This window comes from Erpetoichthys calabaricus, chromosome 6, assembly GCF_900747795.2.
Source record: "Erpetoichthys calabaricus chromosome 6, fErpCal1.3, whole genome shotgun sequence".
Lineage (NCBI taxonomy): Eukaryota > Metazoa > Chordata > Cladistia > Polypteriformes > Polypteridae > Erpetoichthys > Erpetoichthys calabaricus.
The window spans coordinates 149,951,056-149,969,674 of NC_041399.2; the positions used below are offsets into that span (position 1 = coordinate 149,951,056).

The window sequence follows — 18,619 nt, forward strand, 5'->3', positions numbered from 1 at the left end:
GTATTATTACTGAGTGACACTGTGCTGACTCAAAAATATACATCTGTCTAAAGGTGCTCCAGAGTTGTCTGATGTGTTACGCTGACAGAGACACTTAAAAGGAAGCAACATGGTGCAGCCCAGCCACAAACTACCCTGAAAAAACAAGTTTAAACTCCAGCCCTAACATAAATTTAAAATCATATCATCCCACTCCCCCGAAAATACTTAAAAACACCAATACATACAATATTACATTTGTTAGGTAAGAATTAATTTAACAAAATTTAGAACCATTAAGAAAAATAATTTAACAATAATTATGCAAAATAAGGAACAAGAGGAACCTACCACATTAAAGTAAGCAACAATGAAGCAATAATTAATTAGGAATAAGCTAGCAATTTATAATGAAAAGACTAAAACAGTCATAGTACTTAACATATCTAACTTCTGAAAACTGAGTACTTTCATGATGTTACTCTACGTGTAGTATATAAAATTATATGATGAGAATGGACTACCAATCTAATAAAGTAATTTAGCATCTTCTCTGTTGTAGAGTATTTTGAACTAAGATTATTTCTCCTATTAGACATGAGCAAAAGGCAGATTGAAACTATTTAAATAGCGTGGAGTGTTTAGGCTTAGACATGTTATTGTCAAGCAAAACCAAATCAAGTCTGTTAATAGTTCATCTTTTAATTGCTGTGTATGTAAAAGTCTAATTCTAATGAATAAAGGTCTGATAATATCTAATGTTAAGGGATAAGGTTTTTTGTGTGTTGTAGCTGTATTCCTATTGTAACAAGGCGCCTGACCTGACACAGACTCACACCGGAGGCACGTTAAAATAAACCAAGAACTTTTATTTTTCTTCACCTGTGGGGCACGTCTTCCCCGTGTCCCACAGGCACAACACAGTCCCAAAGCACACAAAGCTCACACACACAAGCACAAAGACTCTTCCTTTCTTTCACCACCACTCCTCCCGGCAAGCGTAGTCCTCCACCTCCTGACTCAGGCTTCTTGAGTGGTGGTTGCTGGCCCCTTTTATAGTCCACACAGAAGTGCTCCAGGTGGTTGACTGCCAAGTTCCAGCTGTACTTCTGGGTGTGGCGAATACACTGCCCATAAGGGCTCAGGAGTCCCAGCTGCAGCACACCCTGGCAGCGCCTGTGGGACCCAACAGGGCTGCACCCAACTTCAATTCCAATGGAGCCCTGCGGGAAACCGAGGCACAGCTCCAACCCGGAGGGGCTGCCATCTAGCATCCAGGGGGAGGTATTGTAAAGTCCATGGCTGCTCCCCCTGAACATATACCGAAGAGGCATCCCGGCTGGGCATGGACCTCAGCCATCTGCCACACTATTTACAATGGGTGATGCAAGTGATCTAGTCAAGTTATGGGATTATGGCTCATAACAATCAGCCAGGTGAGTTTCTTCTACAGTGTACGAGGGGGGACCCAAAAATAACCGGAATTTTGTTGTTATTAGGTTGGTACTTGTACGTGGTTGGACTGCTAGGGCAATCTAGTTACACTCCTCACAAGTCAGTCTGCCAAGTGCCATCAGTCTGGAAGGTTGTGCTTGTGTTTAGTGAATTTTTTTGTAAAAGTAGTTTTGTGCAAGCATCGTTTTTTTACGATGGCCGATTATCGTGAGCAACGCTCGGCAGTGAAATTTTGTTTTCTTCTTAAAAAAAGTGTTGCAGAAACTATTGTTATTGAAACGGTATGACAACCCTGAACCACCCACCCTACTCACCGGATTTAGCTCCGTGTGATTTCTTTGTGTTCCCTCGGATGAAAAAAGACTTGAAAGGAAGGCGTTTTGCTGACGTCGAAGAGGTAAAACAAGAAACAACCAGAGCATTAATGGGCATTACTTCAGACGAATTTAAAAAATGTTTCGAACAATGGAACAAATGGTTAGATAAGTGTATTTCCGCCAATGGAGAGTACTTTGAAGGAGACTAATTGTAGTTTGTACAGAAAATTCAATTAAACACGTTTTAAAAATATTTCCGGTTATTTTTGGGTCCCCCCTCGTATTTTGGAGTTAAACATAGGATGGTCACTTCTAATGAGTAATTCACACTAATCCAAAAAATATTTTTTTAAGCTATGCTTTTAAATTCATACCATGTGGTTAGATAGATAGATAGATAGATAGATAGATAGATAGATAGATAGATAGATAGATAGATAGATAGATAGATAGATAGATAGATAGATAGATAGATAGATAGATAGATAGATAGATAGATAGATAGATAGATAGATAGATAGATAGAGAAAATTTTATTTGTTCCTGGGGGAAATTTGGCTTTTTACAGATACTCTTTAAATAAATAAATACATAAATAGGTAAATAAATAAATAAACACATACACTGGTCTGAACACACATTAGAATGACTTAAAAGCAAGAAAATGAAAAAGAAACAAACCTTCTGACTTGGCTGTCACAGTCCCAGTGAGGCATTTTGCAGGAGTATTGCTGATGATATAAAGGAGACCCAGTAGTGTTTCTTAACACACATCTGCTGAATGAATCATTCAATGAAAGTCCTCATTTTTAGTGTGTCAGAGAGAGGATGTGCAGCATTGCTCATAATGGTTCTCTCCTTCACTACTACCTCCAGGGGGTCCAGAGTGTATCCTATAACTGAGCCTGCCCTTTTTAATTATCCGCTTATATGGTAGGGAATGGTAGGGTATGGTAGGGTAGGGAATTTAGCTGCCAATGGACTTCATAAATTCTGTATATTGTTGGTAAATCATCAGATAAAATGATGTCTTGAAATTGTCTTCCTTTTTGCACATGTTGCTTATAAAGTGTGACTTCTAAAGCAAGACACGTGGCGACCTTCAACAATGAAGTAAAGCCTCCATCTCCAACAAAAATAATCAATTTAATCTTAGCATTGTACGCAGTATTCTGAGTAGTTTGTTTTCAGCCTCAGCAGAGAGCCTGCTGAATGCATAGTACCTGTCCTAAATCCAAATTATCGACCTGTGTAATGAGTTTTTAACCTTTGATCACATATATCACATATAGTATGGATATAAAGTTATATAAATTCTGTTGACATGCTTATCGATATAGACAGAAAAGTTGAAGCTAATCTGGCAGGAAAATAAAAAAGTGTGTTATTGTATCTAGATCATTAATATCATTTTGGTTCATGTGGCCTAAATAAGGAGAAAAAAAGGTCAAAAAATAAATCAAAACCATAGATCATTATTTAGAAGAGGATCCAATATGCTTATTTGGGGCAGGCCAAGATCAGAGCAAGGGATTTATTTGTAATAATTGTGTTTGAGTGAAAAAGTGGTCTTGTATAAAGTCAGTCTCATGATATCAAAGTGACTTCTAGTGTGTGCATGCATACATTACTCTGTGACACCATGATCACTATGGCACGAACATCGGTTCTTTTGATTTTTGTTGGAAAGTCTAGACTCCATTATTTTAACAGTCTTTTTCTTTCCTATCAGTATTTGTTTTCTCAATTCTCTGTAGGGTTTTCTATGTATGTATTTTGTGTCTTTGAGGCTGATCTTTTTCCACAGCACTGTAAAGCTAGTTGGTTCAGAATGTACTTATGCCAGGTCGTGCAGGACAATGTAGGCCAAGCAAGCTTATAAAGCCTTCATACTGTATATGAGCATCCTCTACAGGCTAGTATTATGGCCTGGTAAGGTCTGAAGTACCACATCCTCAATGTGTTCCATGCTACTGCAAAAACCTTGCCAACTCAGCAGCACATTTTGTGCCATCAGCTACAATGTATTTTTTATTGTTATGTCATTGGACTTGTGATATGGATACATGAGTAGTTCTGTGTGTTATTCACCAACAATCACTTTTCTTCCCCCAAAAAATATGTTTTATCCACCAAATTGCCAAATTTTTATTTGCTCCTATTACCAATCTGAACAGTAAGATATCATTTGCTCCTTTTATTTTATATTTTAAAAGTTTCTTTAAGTTGTGTTTCCTACTAAACGTAAATATTTTTCTTTAATTGTTTCAAAAACACGCTAAACCCCTTCAACACATTTTCAGGAGCACATTGTTAATTTATTTGTAGAATTTAATTTATTATGATTTTTTTAATATGTTATGTTATTTTGATAACTTCATAGCGTAGCCAATTGGTATATTTTTATTTCATGGGAACTGTCATTTTGTGTATTTGGTCACTATAGTGGTTCAGTATTACCAGGCAAGTGATGTACGCGAACATGACATGTAAGGCGTCTTCCCTGATTAAGCTGTGTCTAAACTTTGATTAAAGGAAGATCTTGCAAAAGGGTAGAACTTGAGTATGAGGGGCCAAACAGGCCATCAATCATATATTTGAGTGTGTGCAATCTATTGGTTTACATGTTCAAACCATTGGTTTATGAGTATCAGTTTGCATGCATACTTTATTGGTTTGTGTGCATACAGTACTGGTTTCATTCATATAAACTATATTGATTTGTGTCTGTCTGTTTGTGTATGAGCTATATCGGGTTTCATATGTGTGACGGTCCAGGTTGGCTTCACAGTCCCCAGCAGCTTGAACCCAAAACTGTCAATAACTTAACCAGGATGACACAGGCAAATGAGGAAACACACAGTCAGCAAGAGCTGGTGTAAAAGTGATTAAATTCTTTTATTTTAAGTTGTTTTATTTTAAACAAAATACAAAGTGTTTAAAAGGTGCAGTGCCAATCTATTAACAAACAAATAATCCACAAAACCATGTGATGTCAAGAGGTTTAAAATCAATAAATAACAATAAATACATCCAAAAAAACAAGGTTAAAATCCATGGCAGCAATCTGACCATCCATTAAAATAAACATGAGCCGCAGTGCTACTTTCCTTCATAGTAGGCTCAGGTCCTCGTCGCCAGTCCTTCGGTGTCCGTGAGTCACCATGCCGAGCCTTTCTCCCTCGTCTCCCACTGCCATTCCTCAGCCTTACCCAGGAGCCCTCTTGGAGCGTTTGGTCACTCCTGCTCCCAGATCACTCAGCAGGAGCAACCCTCAGCCCCCACCTTCAACACCAGCCACATGCTCCTCTCCAGGGTCTCACTTTTCTAACTGCCTCCACTCTTCTCCCAATCCTGCCATTTTCTTTATTTCTGCTCAGATTCCTCTTATATTTCTTGGGATGCAGGTGTGCTAATTATAGACCTCAGAGTGCTGATGAGGCAAGCAACTGAACCGTGTGCATCTGCATGAGAATGCACTTTCAGCCGATCACCCCAATTCACACCCCAGAGTTGCTCCACCAAACGACAACTCACACACATCTACGTCCCATATAAGCTTGGGTGCTCTTTTATTTATTTATTTTCTTAAAACTCAAGCTGCCATGGACCTGTCTCATCACAATGTGTATACTACTAGTTTTCATATGAACTGTATTGATTGACACTTATAGATCAGTGGTTTAGGTGTATTTGTTTTTGTTTTGTGAGTGAAGTGTATCAATTTGCACTCATATGAAAAAGTTTGGGAACCCCTCTTAGTTCTTTGGATTTTTGTTTATCATTGGCTGAGCTCTCAAAGTAGCAACTTCCTTTTAATATATGATGCCTTATGGAAACAGTAGTATTTCAGCAGTGATATTAAGTTTATTGGATTAACAGAAAATATGCAATATGCATCATAACAAAATTAGACAGGTGCATAAATGTGGGCACCCCAACAGAGATATTATATAAATACTTAGTTAAGCCTCCTTTTGCAAATATAACAGCCTCTAGATGCCTTCTACAGCCTTTGATGAGTGTCTGGATTCTGGATTGACCATTCCTCCATAAAAATCTCTCCAGTTCAGTTAAATTTGATGGCAGCCGAGCATGGACAGCCTGCTTCAAATCATCCCATAGATTTTCAATGATAAGTCACGGGACTGTGACACCTATTCCAGAACATTGTGCTTCTCCCTCTGCATGAATGCATTTGTAGATTTCGAACTGTGTTTTGGGTCATTGTCTTGTTGGAATACCCAACCCCTGTGTAACTTCAAATTTGTGACTGATGCTTTAACATTTACATGAAGAATTTGTTGATATTGGGTTGAATTCATCCAACCCTCGACTTTAACAAGGTTCCGCAGTCCCTGAACTAACCACACAGCCCCACAGCATGATGGAACCTCCACCAAATTTGACAGTAGGTAGCAGGTGTTTTTCTTGGAATGCGGTGTTCTTCTTCCGCCATGCAAAGCACTTTTTGTTATGACCAAATAACTCAATTTTTGTCTCATCAGTCCAAAGCACTTTGTTCCAAGATGAATCTGTCTTGTCTAAATGAGCATTTGCATAAAACAAGTGACTCTGTTTGTGGCGTGAGTGCAGAAAGGGCTTCTTTCTCATCACCCTGTCATACAGATGTTCTTTGTGCAAATTGCTCTGAATTGTAGAACGATGTACAGATACACCATCTGCAGCAAGATGTTCTTGCAGGTCTTTGGAGGTGATCTGTGGGTTGTCTGTAACCATTCTCACAATCCTGCGCATATGACGCTCCCGTATTTTTCTTGGCCTGCCAGACCTGGGTTTAACAGCAACTGTGCCTGTGGCCTTCCATTTCCTCATTACATTCCTTACAGTTGAAACTGACAGTTTAAACCTCTGAGGTAGCTTTTTGTAGCCTTCCCCTAAACTATGATACTGAACAATCTTTGTTTTCAGATCTTTTGAGAGTTGCTTTGAGGATCCCATGCTGTCACTCTTCAGAGGAGAGTCAAAGGGAAGTACAACTTGCAATTGACCACCTTAAATACCTTTTCTCATGATTGGACACACCTGTCTATGAAGTTCAAGGCTTAACGAGCTAATCCAACCAATTTGATGTTGCAAGTATTCAGTATTGAGCAGTTACATGCATTCAAATCAGCAAAATTACAAGGGTACCCAAATTTTTGCACAGCCAGTTTTTCACATTTGATTTAATTTGATACAACTAAATACTGCTTCACTAAAAATCTTTGTTCAGAAAAAACACCAGTACTCAGATGTTCCTAGGAAATGAAAGACATACCACTGTTATCTTTTTTGTTATAAGTAGAGTAGATTATTATGCAGGCTGAGAGGGGTTCCCAAACTGTTTCATATGACTGTATGCTATTGGTTTGCATATAAAATATATTCCTTTTTGTTTACATACTGCTGGTCTGCTTAAACAGCAGTGGTTTTGTGTATGTACTATGCTGAATTCATGCACGTTTTATACTGGTTTAAAGTGGGTAATATATCAGTTTTATGTATGAACTCTATTGGTTTTATGCATGCTCTAGATTTATTACATGTCAGTCTTGTACTGTTTTATATGTATACTATGCCAGTTTCGTGAGCATGACATGCTGTTTTATGTGTGTACTATGACAGTTTTGCATACGAAACATACTAGTTTTTATGTATGCACCTCGCTGCAGCTTTGTGTGTGAACTTTCTGTTCTGTGTGCAAACTACAGTATATTGGTTGTTCACATGATCTTCAGCAGCCATTTCAAGAGCAGGAAAAGGAACTGACAGGAGTTTTAAGCTGAAACAGCTCATCATTTTCTTTTTCACACATAGTTTGTGAAACGGTTTGGGGCTAATTATTAATGTTTAACAGTATTTGCCCTTAAGTCTGAAATGAATACAAAGCTGAAGTTATGTACGTATCCGTCTGGCTCCTTATTCGCTCCTAGCTACATATTCGCTTGCTGCCAGCTACTTATTCACACAGTTTTTGAGAACCAGCCACTTGTTCTATGTTAACAACAGGACAAAATATTCTACAATGTGTATATTAATTGACATCCTTACAAACTAATAAATCACTTGAAAAAATAATTATTCCTCATTTTAAACCTGCATGGGTACAAAAAAATTCCATTAACTCCTTAATTTCCAAAGTTTTGTGACCAGACAAATTTCTTTGTTAAATGAAAGTTAAGTTATGACCGGCCTACATTGGGGCATGCTGGTCAAATTGATTGGCACACTTGGCATAATTGCTAATTAATATACAAGACTTCTGGTTTCAACTATTGGTTTTCCCTGCTAACCTGTTTTTTTATTGATATCTTTTATTGAATTTATTAAAAGCATGTAACGTTCCATACAATCAAGTCCAACTTAACAAACCTAAATTCTTTTTAACAAATTTACAACTTTATTGTTCAGATGTTTGCTGTTTTGAACACCTCCACAAGAAAGGCATCCAAAAAGGGAAAGGGGAAGAGGGATTGACTGGGAGAACTGCCTTTAATGCTAATGAAAGTCAATTTTTGTATTAAATATTCCAATGCTAAAATATAAGGTGTAGCGCACTACTCTCTTAAATAAAGTTTATACAACACGTCACCAAGCACTAAACTAAAAATGGGTATTGTTATCATAAACAATATTAAAATTATTTGGCTGACACTTTTATCCAAGATAACTTACAACATTTGAGATACAATTGATCACATTCCTTTTGTTTTTTCCAGTTGAAGCATGGAAAGGTGAAATGAGTTGCTCATGGTAGCACAATGTCACAGTGACTTTGTCATTTGAACCCACAACCTTAGGGTTTCAAGTCCAAAAATTAAACTACTATTCCACGACCAGTAAGCCAGTATGACCACAGCCATAAAAAATGAGTGTGAAATGATTTAAAAGAATGTTAAAAATTAAACAAGCTCAAAAAAATTAAGCTCAACTAAATACAAAAATAAATTTTCATAGGCAGAACCAATAATAATAACATTTGTTAAATGATAACTTTGGCACTTTTTCCAGTTATTTCTTCACAACTATAGTATATATAAATTTGTCCCAAAAACTGTGCTCTAAAACTAAATGTTTTTTTTTTATAAATTTAAAAAATGCCTTGCCTATTCTTTCAGCTTACAAAAGGGCTAAAGGGTACATTGATCCATAGCTAAATTAAAACATTTTATGCTGCGTTCCACTTGAACTGGGAAGCTGAAATTTCTAAGTTCTCAATAAAAAGTTTCAACTGGAATGCCCTACAAGTTGGATTTCATACTTGGAAAGATGGGAGAGCCTCACCAACCCTGACCTCAAAATCCAAGTTGAAAGCTATAGTATATACTGTTTATTAGCACTCCTGTCTATTTGCTTTTCGTTATATCCGTTGTACACACATTACTTTCCAACTTCAATCTGTGGATATGTTGCTGCAGTATTTGGATAGGCAAAATACTGCATAATTCAATAGTTGTGTGTATTCTGAAAGAGAAAGCACAACAATGGTATTCCTTGGAGACATCCATATTGATTTTCCAAGTGTTTTACCAGAACACGGTTAGCTCGGATGTGACATCACTTCCAGGACCAACATCTGACTTCTGAGGTAAATGTAACAAAGCAGTAAAACGTACCAAATATGTCAACATTGAAGCAGCAAAGATTTCAGTTTAAGAAAACATGCCTTCCTCATCTATGGGGCATCCTTGTGATAACAAAGGAAACTAGAAATAATTATTTTATCGCAGATTCTTCGTAATTTTTTCTTGAGTTAATAACTCATTTCCACTGTTGTGGTTGGAGTTATGACAACCCAACAAGACCCTAGCACCAAGCTATACTCTGATTATAGTCCTACTTGTGCTAATTGCTGGAGACTTTAACCATGTGACGCTGAACAAAACATTACCTGCCTTCTTCCAGTATGTGGATTGTAACACCCGGGGAAATAGGAATATTGACCTACTGTATGCAAACGTTAAAGATGCATACAGCACCAACCCGCTGCCTGCACTTGGGAAAGCAGATCATAACCTGGTTCTGCTTCAGCCTCACTACAAACCAAGAGTGAGGGTCCTACCTACAACCACACGCTCATTCAGGAAGTGGTCCCCAGATGCAGAGCAGGTTCTGAGAGACTGCTTTGGAACTACGGACTGTTATATCCTGCAGGGGTCACATAGTGAGAACATTGAGGAGGTTGTTGACTGCACTACTAATTACATCAATTTATGTATGGACATTGTAGTTCCAGTAAGAACAGTACGCTGCTATGCTAACAACAAGCCATGGATTACAAGTGACATCAAGGGCCTTTTGAACCAGAAGAAAAGGGCTTTTAAAGGCGGTGATCAGCATGAGTTCAAGCGCATGCAGAAGAAACTCCAAGTCCAGCTCAGGGCAGTGAAGGAGCAGTACAGGAGAAAGCTGGAGCAGAAGTTGCAGAACAACAGCATGAAGGAAGTGTGGGATGGGATGAAGATCATCACTGGCTGCAGCTCGAAGCGGGGTGCCACCATCAAGAGAGATGTGGAGAGAGCAAACCAGATGAACAACTTTTTTTAAAAGGTTTGACCACCCTAACCCACTCTCACCTCAGAGTATTGCACCCGCCAACCATCCTTCTGCTGATACCAGCATAGGAGAGAGTTTCCCCCAACCCACAATTACAACAGCGCAGGTGAGCAGAAAGCTGAGGAGACTTTGTGCCAGCAAAGCAGCGGGTCCAGATGGAGTATCGCCACGACTACTGAAGGCCTGTGCGTTGGAGCTGGGGAGTCCTCTACAGCGCATCTTCAACCTGAGCCTGGAACAGGGGAGAGTCCCGAGGCTTTGGAAAACATCTTGCATCACCCCCGTCCCAAAGATATCACATCCTAGTGAGCTGAACGACTTCCGGCCTGTCGCTTTGATGTCACATGTGATGAAGACCATGGAGCAGCTGCTGCTTCACCACCTAAGGCCACAGGTCCACCACGCCCTCGACCCTCTGCAGTTCGCATACCAGGAGAAGGTGGGAGCGGAGGATGCCATCATCTACATGCTACACTGATCCCTCTCCCACTTGGACAGAGGCAGTGGTGCTGTAAGAATTATGTTTCTAGACTTCTCTAGCACCTTCAACACCATCCAACCTATGCTCCTTAGGGACAAGCTGACAGAGATGGGAGTAGATTCATACCTGGTGGCATGGATCGTGGACTATCTTACAGACAGACCTCGGTATGTGCGTCTCGGGAACTGCACGTCTGACATTGTGGTCAGCAACACAGGAGCGCCGCAGGGGACTGTACTTTCTCCGGTCCAGTTCAGCCTATATACATCGGACTTCCAATACAACTCGGAGTCCTGCCACGTGCAAAAGTTCGCTGACAACACTGCTATCGTGGGCTGCATCAGGAGTGGGCAGGAGGAGGAGTATAGGAACTTAATCAAGGACTTTGTTAAATGGTGCGACTCAAACCACCTACAACTGAACACCAGCAAAACCAAGGAGCTGGTGGTGGATTTTAGGAGGACCAGGCCCTTCATGGACCCCGTGATCATCAGAGGTGACTGTGTGCAGAGGGTGCAAACCTATAAATACCTGGGAGTGCAGCTGGATGATAAATTGGACTGGATGCCAATACTGATGCTCTGTGTAAGAGAGGGCAGAGCCGACTATACTTCCTTAGAAGGCTGGCGTCCTTCAACATCTGCAATAAGATGCTGCAGATGTTCTATCAGACGGTTGTGGCGAGTGCCCTCTTCTGCACAGTGGTGTGCTGGGGAAGCAGCATTAAGAAAAGGGACACCTCACGCCTGGACAAACTGGTGAGGAAGGCAGGCTCTATTGTATTCACGGAACTGGACAGTTTGACATCCGTGGCAGAGCGACAGGCACTGAGCAGGCTCCTGTCAATAATGGAGAATCCACTGCATCCACTAAACAGTTTAATCTCCAGACAGAGGAGCAGCTTCAGCGACAGACTGCTGTCAATGTCCTGCTCCACTGACAGACTGAGGAGATCGTTCCTCCCCCACACTATGCGACTCTTCAATTTCGCCCGGGGGGGTAAACGTTAAAATTATACAAAGTTATTGTCTGTCTGTATGCCGGCATTGTTATCACTCTTTAATTTAATATTGTTTTTTATCAGTATGCTGCTGCTGGAGTATGTGAATTTCCCTTTGGGATTAATAAAGTATCTATCTATCTATCTATCTATCTATCTATCTATCTATCTATCTATCTATCTATCTATCTATCTATCTATCTATCTATCTATCTATCTATCTATCTATCTATCTATCTATCTATCTATCTATCTACTTTTGCTTCTGAAATTCTGTTTCTGCAGCAGTTATGTTTGGCCACGGCCTGTAAAAACAAACAGATGTTCAATAAAATAGTATAATAGCATTGAATTGGCACTGCTAAAGTGGCCCATGTTTGTGTGTGTGTGTGTGTGTGAGATTGTGTGTGGATGTTCACTCTAAGATGGACTGGTGGCTTTTCCAGGTTCCTGCCTTGCACCTGATGCTTGCTGGCATAGGCTTCAGTTGCCCCCGTACCCTGCCTTGGATAAGCAGGTTATGAAGATGGATTGATTATTGTTATCATTAATATTGTGCCTACAGTGGAGAAGAATATATGAATAGATTGATCTTAGATTAGTGTAATAATTCTTTGCATTTATATAGCACTTTTCTCACTACTCAAGGCACTCAGCAATTGCAGGTTAAGGGCCTTGCTCAAGGGCCCAACAGAGCAGAGTCTCTTTTGGCATTTATGGGACTTGAACCGGCAACCTTCCAATTGCCAGTGCAGATCCCTAGCCTCAGAGCCACCACTGCGCCTGTCATATATATGTCCCACATTGACACAGTCTACTATTTCGTATGTCAATTTCCACTTGTTCCAATGCAGGGCATCTTTGTGGGACGGAGTTGACTTCCTGCACATCACCCCACAACCAATCAATCCAGCTTTTCTTTGTGTGTCTGTGTGGCCACTTTTGCTATGTGCTGAGGTGGAGGGCTGTCTTGGCCTCCAGCTGGTCATCACTGAGGATCAAGTGGCCATGCCATCATGACCATAGCTATTTTCTTTGAATATAGTATTGGATGAAAACACATTGAGGACAGCAATTAATAATAATAAATTTATTCGGTAGCAAGGTGGCGCACTGGTAGTGATGCTTTCTTGCAGTGAAAGAGACTGAGATGTGCGTGTTAAGTGTAGTCTGCATGTTCTTCCCAGGTTCCATGCCTTTTTCTCACAGTCCATACACATGCAGGGTAGGCGAACTGGCATTGATAAAGTGCCTCTTTGTGTTTGCCCTGCAATGGATTGTCACCCTGTCCAGGGATTGCTCCTGCCTTGAGTGTGATGCTTGCTGGTATAGGAGCCAGCTGCCCCACAAACCTGCCCTGGAGAAACGGGTTAGGTAAATGGAAGGACGAATGAATGGATACTTATCTGTTCAGTTCATTTCTCTTGATTTCATACTACATGTCTGCTCAATATTCTCCCTCACCGAAGCCCACATGTGCGTTATTAGATTATTGGCAGTACACAATCTTTGAGACATAAAGAAATAAATTTCCGTAAAGTGAAAGAATAAAAGTGACTGTAAGTGTGCCACTTTCAGTTATTACTATCAAGTTGCCCACAGAACAGGAACATCATTTTATATTTGCAAACCAACATTCAATAATGTCAATAATGGGTGGTTGGTGATGATAGTGAACCCATAGTTCTGGGGCCAAGTTCATCCACCGCTTTCTGCAAGCTGCAGCAAGGAGTCTCCATGGGGCTGAAATTTTGCCATGTTGGAAGACGAACACGGTAACTGGCGAAGTAGTTCTCACAACTGGGCTTCTTTTAAAATGGCTGAATCTCACAACAATGGTTTGCTTTTTTGCCTTCTTAAAACAACATTTTTGCAATATTTATGTAATCTCAAGATACAGATCAATACCCAGTAACATTTTTGTCTTGAAAAATTGACATACTCTGTAAGTTTTAAGGTATTTTTAAAATTTGTAAAAAATGCTTCTCTTTAAAGCACAATTTTATATGACAAATGAATATATACCATATTAATTTGGTATACACAAATGTTATATACCACATTAATTTATATACATGTTTTTTATTATGAACAATACCAAACTTGTCCTTTAATAACAATGACTACCTTTTTGTTTTAAGTTCTTTGAGAGAAAGACATCAGAATACACAATGCCTCACAGTTTGCTTTCTATGGGACTGCATAACTGCAGACTGGTCAGAGTGGCTTTGCAAATTCTGTTCACTGCTAACAGTGCCTACAATGTGCATGCGAGCATCAGAACTTGACCATGGAGCAATGGAACAAGGTAACCTGGTCTGATGAGTCATGTTTTCTTTTAGATCATGTTGTCAGATGGGTGCATGTGTATCTTTTACCTGGAGAAGAGATGGCAACAGGATGCACTATGGGAAGAAGTCAAGCTGGCGGAGGCAGTGTGATCCTCTGAGTAATCCCAAACCTTGATTTCTGACATTCATACAGAAGTTACTTTGACACGGACATCCTATCTAAAGTTTGTTGCAGACCACTTACACCCATTCGTGGCAACAGCATTCCCTGATGGTAGTAGTCTCTTCCAGTAGGACATGTACCTTGCCACACTGTAAAAATTGTTCAGGAACCATTTGAGGAACATGAGAAATAGTTCAATGTGTTGACTTGACCTCCAAATTGCTACGATCTAAATCCAATCAAAAATCTGTGGGATATGCCGGAAAAACAAGTACAGTTTTTGGAGGCCTCACCTGGCAACTTACAGAACTTAAATGATCTGCTGCTAACATCTTATTGCCAGATACCACAGGACACCTGCAGAGGTCTTGTGGAGTAAATGCCTAGATGGGTCAGAGCTGGTTTGGTAGCAATAGGGGGACCATAGGCGGGTGCTTTTAATGTTGTGGCTTATCAGTGCATATATAGGTGCTAGACTATGGGATTTACAAATTTATCCAAATTAAAATAACATGAATGGTCTGAACCTTAAAGAGCCTAAGCTCATTGCAGGGGTTTATCATTCAACAACAATATTTGTTATACATGAGCAGCTATATCAGCTAGAAAGGACACAGTAGTGCTTCCTTGAGGTGGTAGGAGTTTATTGTAAGTATTGGTAGGTTGTCTGGATTTTCTGTCTGTGCTTCTGTCTTTGGATTCTGCTCTTTAGATAGTGTTTTGGTACTTGTTGCTCTGGATTGCCTCCTTATGCAAATACTTTTGCCTTTTTGTCATTTTTTTTCTTTTCTTGCTGAGTGCAAAACAAATTCTTCATTTATGAAGTGCCCTTGTTGGATTCATGTCAGAGATTGATGGTTTCCTTTCCATTGAGAAGCACTTTTATGTAGTTTTGTAATTTTTGGGAGATTAATGATATATTTTGAACTTTTGAAGCCAAAACCTGTCTTAGGCCCATGTACGCCAAAGCCGGTTAATAGAGTAGGTTAGGGAGGGACCTGGCCTGTTTTATGGGTCTTTTAGAGGCCTCACAATCTTTTGCAATTTAGAGTACTTTCAAAATCATACTCACACACACACACACACACACAGTTGTACTGGGGTCAGATTTTAATCTTTGGCATGTTTTGGGGGGGCGGCACAGTGGCGCAGTGGGTAGCACTGCTGCCTCGCAGTTGGGAGACCTGGGGACCCGGGTTCGCTTCCCGGGTCCTCCGCGTGGAGTTTGCATGTTCTCCCCGTGTCTGCGTGGGTTTCCTCCGGGCGCTCCGGTTTCCTCCCACAGTCCAAAGGCATGCAGGTTAGGTGGATTGGCGATTCTAAATTGGCCCTAGTGTGTGCTTGGTGTGTGGGTGTGTTTGTGTGTGTCCTGCGGTGGGTTGGCACCCTGCCCGGGATTGGTTCCTGCCTTGTGCCCTGTGTTGGCTGGGATTGGCTCCAGCAGACCCCCGTGACCCTGTGTTTGGATTCAGCGGGTTGGAAAATGGATGGATGGATGTTTTGGGGGGGAGGCCAGAGTACCTAGAGGAAAACCCAGTGCAGCTACAGGGAGAAAATACAGTGCATTTCGGAGAAAAACAAAGTAACTGGAGAAAAAACGCATATGGACAATATGTAGACTCCACACACACTATCACTAAATAAAATATTTGAACTGAGAATGCTGGATCCATGAGGTGGTTTTGTACATGTTGCTTTGTTAGAAAAATTTACAAATATTTTACAAATACTGTATCCAAATTACCTACATTGAATCCTATAAAAACAGAATAATTAGTGTTCATTCATCCTTTTTTCATAAGCAATTTACATTTGGGGCCTCGGGACAAAAGAACTGTAATTTCCATATTTTATCTTGTTTATTTTTTGTGAACAAATACAAACTACAAATACAAATGAAGATCTATATATGGAACAGTAGTGTAGAACAACTGCTGTAGCACCAAGTACCAAAGAATGTTTTTTATTTTGAAATAGGAATCAACTGTAATTACATTAAAATCAAAAGTGAAGGAATATGATATGAATGTTATACATACATCCTTGCATAATCCAAAAACAAAATTGAAAGATAAATCTTTATTGGGTCTACATGGAAGTTTTCAGTTTCTGTTTGTCATTTAAAAGTTAATAATTGAACATGTTATTTTTCTAAGAGCTTCACAGTTCAATTAAAACTCATGTTGTTTAAGTATATAACACATAAAGAAGTTTATAAATTTGTAATAACAAAATTCATATTTGTATATGAAAATGTTTAATAATTTTGTTTACATAACTGTGAATCCAGTGCAATGTGTGGTCCGTGGCAAGCACTTTAAATGTCAGATTTAGAAACTATCATGTTTATCAACAGCAGACTGCATCGCAATCTGTATGTCCCCAATTTCTGACACCTAGCAGCAGCGGCTGCCAGAATGGCTCAGCACTCAAAGGTTCTCATATATCGTGTCACTTTCTCACTGCCAAATTCTGGTGGGCTCAAATGGCCTTGTCCATTCTGCTGCTTACGTCACTGTGTGGTCTGCATTTATGGAGGTCAACGCGTTCCATTCTTGATACCTACAAGGTCCAGGGGGGTGAGGAACTTCGAAATGCAGAAAGAGAGAAAAAGAAAGAAACAGAAACAGACCATCTCACTGCTTTAAGCTTGTGTATTTATTGTTTTATTTGGCTGGCAAATACTGTTTTGATCAAGTAACTACATGAAGAAAAAAAGAGCCACAGAAAAAATAATAATGACATTTTGAACAGAAGAGTTGTTTAAAATAATTTAACTTTCATTAATTACTAAAAGGAATGCTAATACAGTTTTAAATTTTCACTATGAGCAACAAAGAAAGTCAGAGTACTACTTTTGTGAATTCCCTTGCTAAAATCTATGACCCAAACGCTATACAGAACCATGGACCCACCTGTAGCACTGGAAGCACATGCAAGAAGATTATAAGAAACATCAATAACTCTGTTGACAATTTTAATGACATGGATATCAAGATCGACACTCTGGGTTGCAAAATGGACAAGCTTATCAACATCCAGGAAAAAGTGCTCAACAGGTTGGACAGCATGGCAAAAGATATTGAGGTAATTGAAGATGAAGTTGAAGTACTGAAAGCAAGCAAACAGGATCTAAGCCAAATTCAACAGGCCCAAGAAAAAGTGACCTCAAATGATATTAAAGACGTTTTTTTGGAAATTACAACTTTGTTGTCCTCCATGGATCAAAGATCCGAACAACAGACAAAAAGGTTAGACGGAGTCGAAAAAATTGTTCTTGGCATCCAGCAGCTTATAAACTTTGTTGGAGAAACCATTAAAACATCCAGAATTACTGAGCATTTTTTCAAAGAAAAATGCCCTCCAAAGCCCAGCATGGTAAATGTGTCAGCAGTAAAAGACAATCGGCCTAAGCAGCCTGTGAAAAGACATGCTTCTGAGAAAAGTGACACAATATGGAAAAAACGGATGGAAAAGGTAAGAAGTGCAGTAAAGTTTATATTGTATTTGCAAAGCACTATATGGTGTAATTTCCATAACAAGAATGTGTCTACAGCTTTAATGTAGCCAATAATGTAATGTATGTACCAGAAACTGTACATGTACAGTAGGCATACTGTATAATGTACTAATTACTAAATAACATGCCATATTTTTGACCTTAGTATGGTATATGATGTATCCATCAAATGTTAATGCACATATATTATTATGATGTATGTTAAATGGAAGCTTACAGAAAGAACTAGCTCTAAATATTTCAAATGTATATACAGTATATAATATATAAATATATGTGTGTTTGTTTTTTTCTACTGAAGTTTATTCATTCCTTTTTTTTAATAAGTATTTAACCAGGCATCTGTAGCACACTGCAAGCCTTCATTCACATTATAGTGTTACTTGTGGTGCTTTTTCTTTTCCAGTTTATTCTCTGGACCAAGGTGTAAATGTGCTCCTTTAGTAAAACACACCTGAATATCTTTTACTCCATAAAAAATTTTAGTAATGGTAAAGATCACACAGTAACATCTCAATCTCCATTTTGAATTTGACAATTAATCTTAAAAACTACAAGGTGTAGAGAAGCAGTACAACATTATAATAAAATGTCATGTTATTTTCAAATGTACATGTTGGCTTAGGGAATGAAGAACAGGAGACACGGTGTCCCCAGACTACTTCTCTTGGCAGGATGGTGAACTACCACTCATCTGTTTATTACAGCTCTATCTAGACTCGCATGAAAGTCTAGGCCATAATAAAACGTGACACTTGGCTGTACTTCTGTGTATGTAGTAAGTTGTTCAGATTCAGCAAATTAAGACATTAAGTTTCTATGTGTGTTAACACATCTGTTTAAATCTTCACCAC

At 39.3% G+C, this 18,619-nt stretch overlaps 1 protein-coding gene across 6 annotated transcripts in view; it reads left to right on the forward strand.

The window, feature by feature from the left end:
• LOC114653592 (myosin light chain kinase 3-like) overlaps positions 1-18,619 on the forward strand; it is a 189,929-nt gene that overhangs the window by 124,451 nt on the left and 46,859 nt on the right. For 3 of the 6 annotated variants that reach the window (XM_028803991.2, XM_051928835.1, XM_051928836.1), the window contains exon 1: positions 16,841-17,722. The exons of the other annotated variants lie outside the window; for them this stretch is intronic. In XM_028803991.2, coding sequence (XP_028659824.2) covers positions 17,072-17,722 — 651 coding nt within the window. In that variant the 5' untranslated portion in view covers positions 16,841-17,071. Of the gene's footprint in view, positions 1-16,840; positions 17,723-18,619 lie in introns of those variants that run through there. 6 annotated transcript variants of the gene reach the window in all.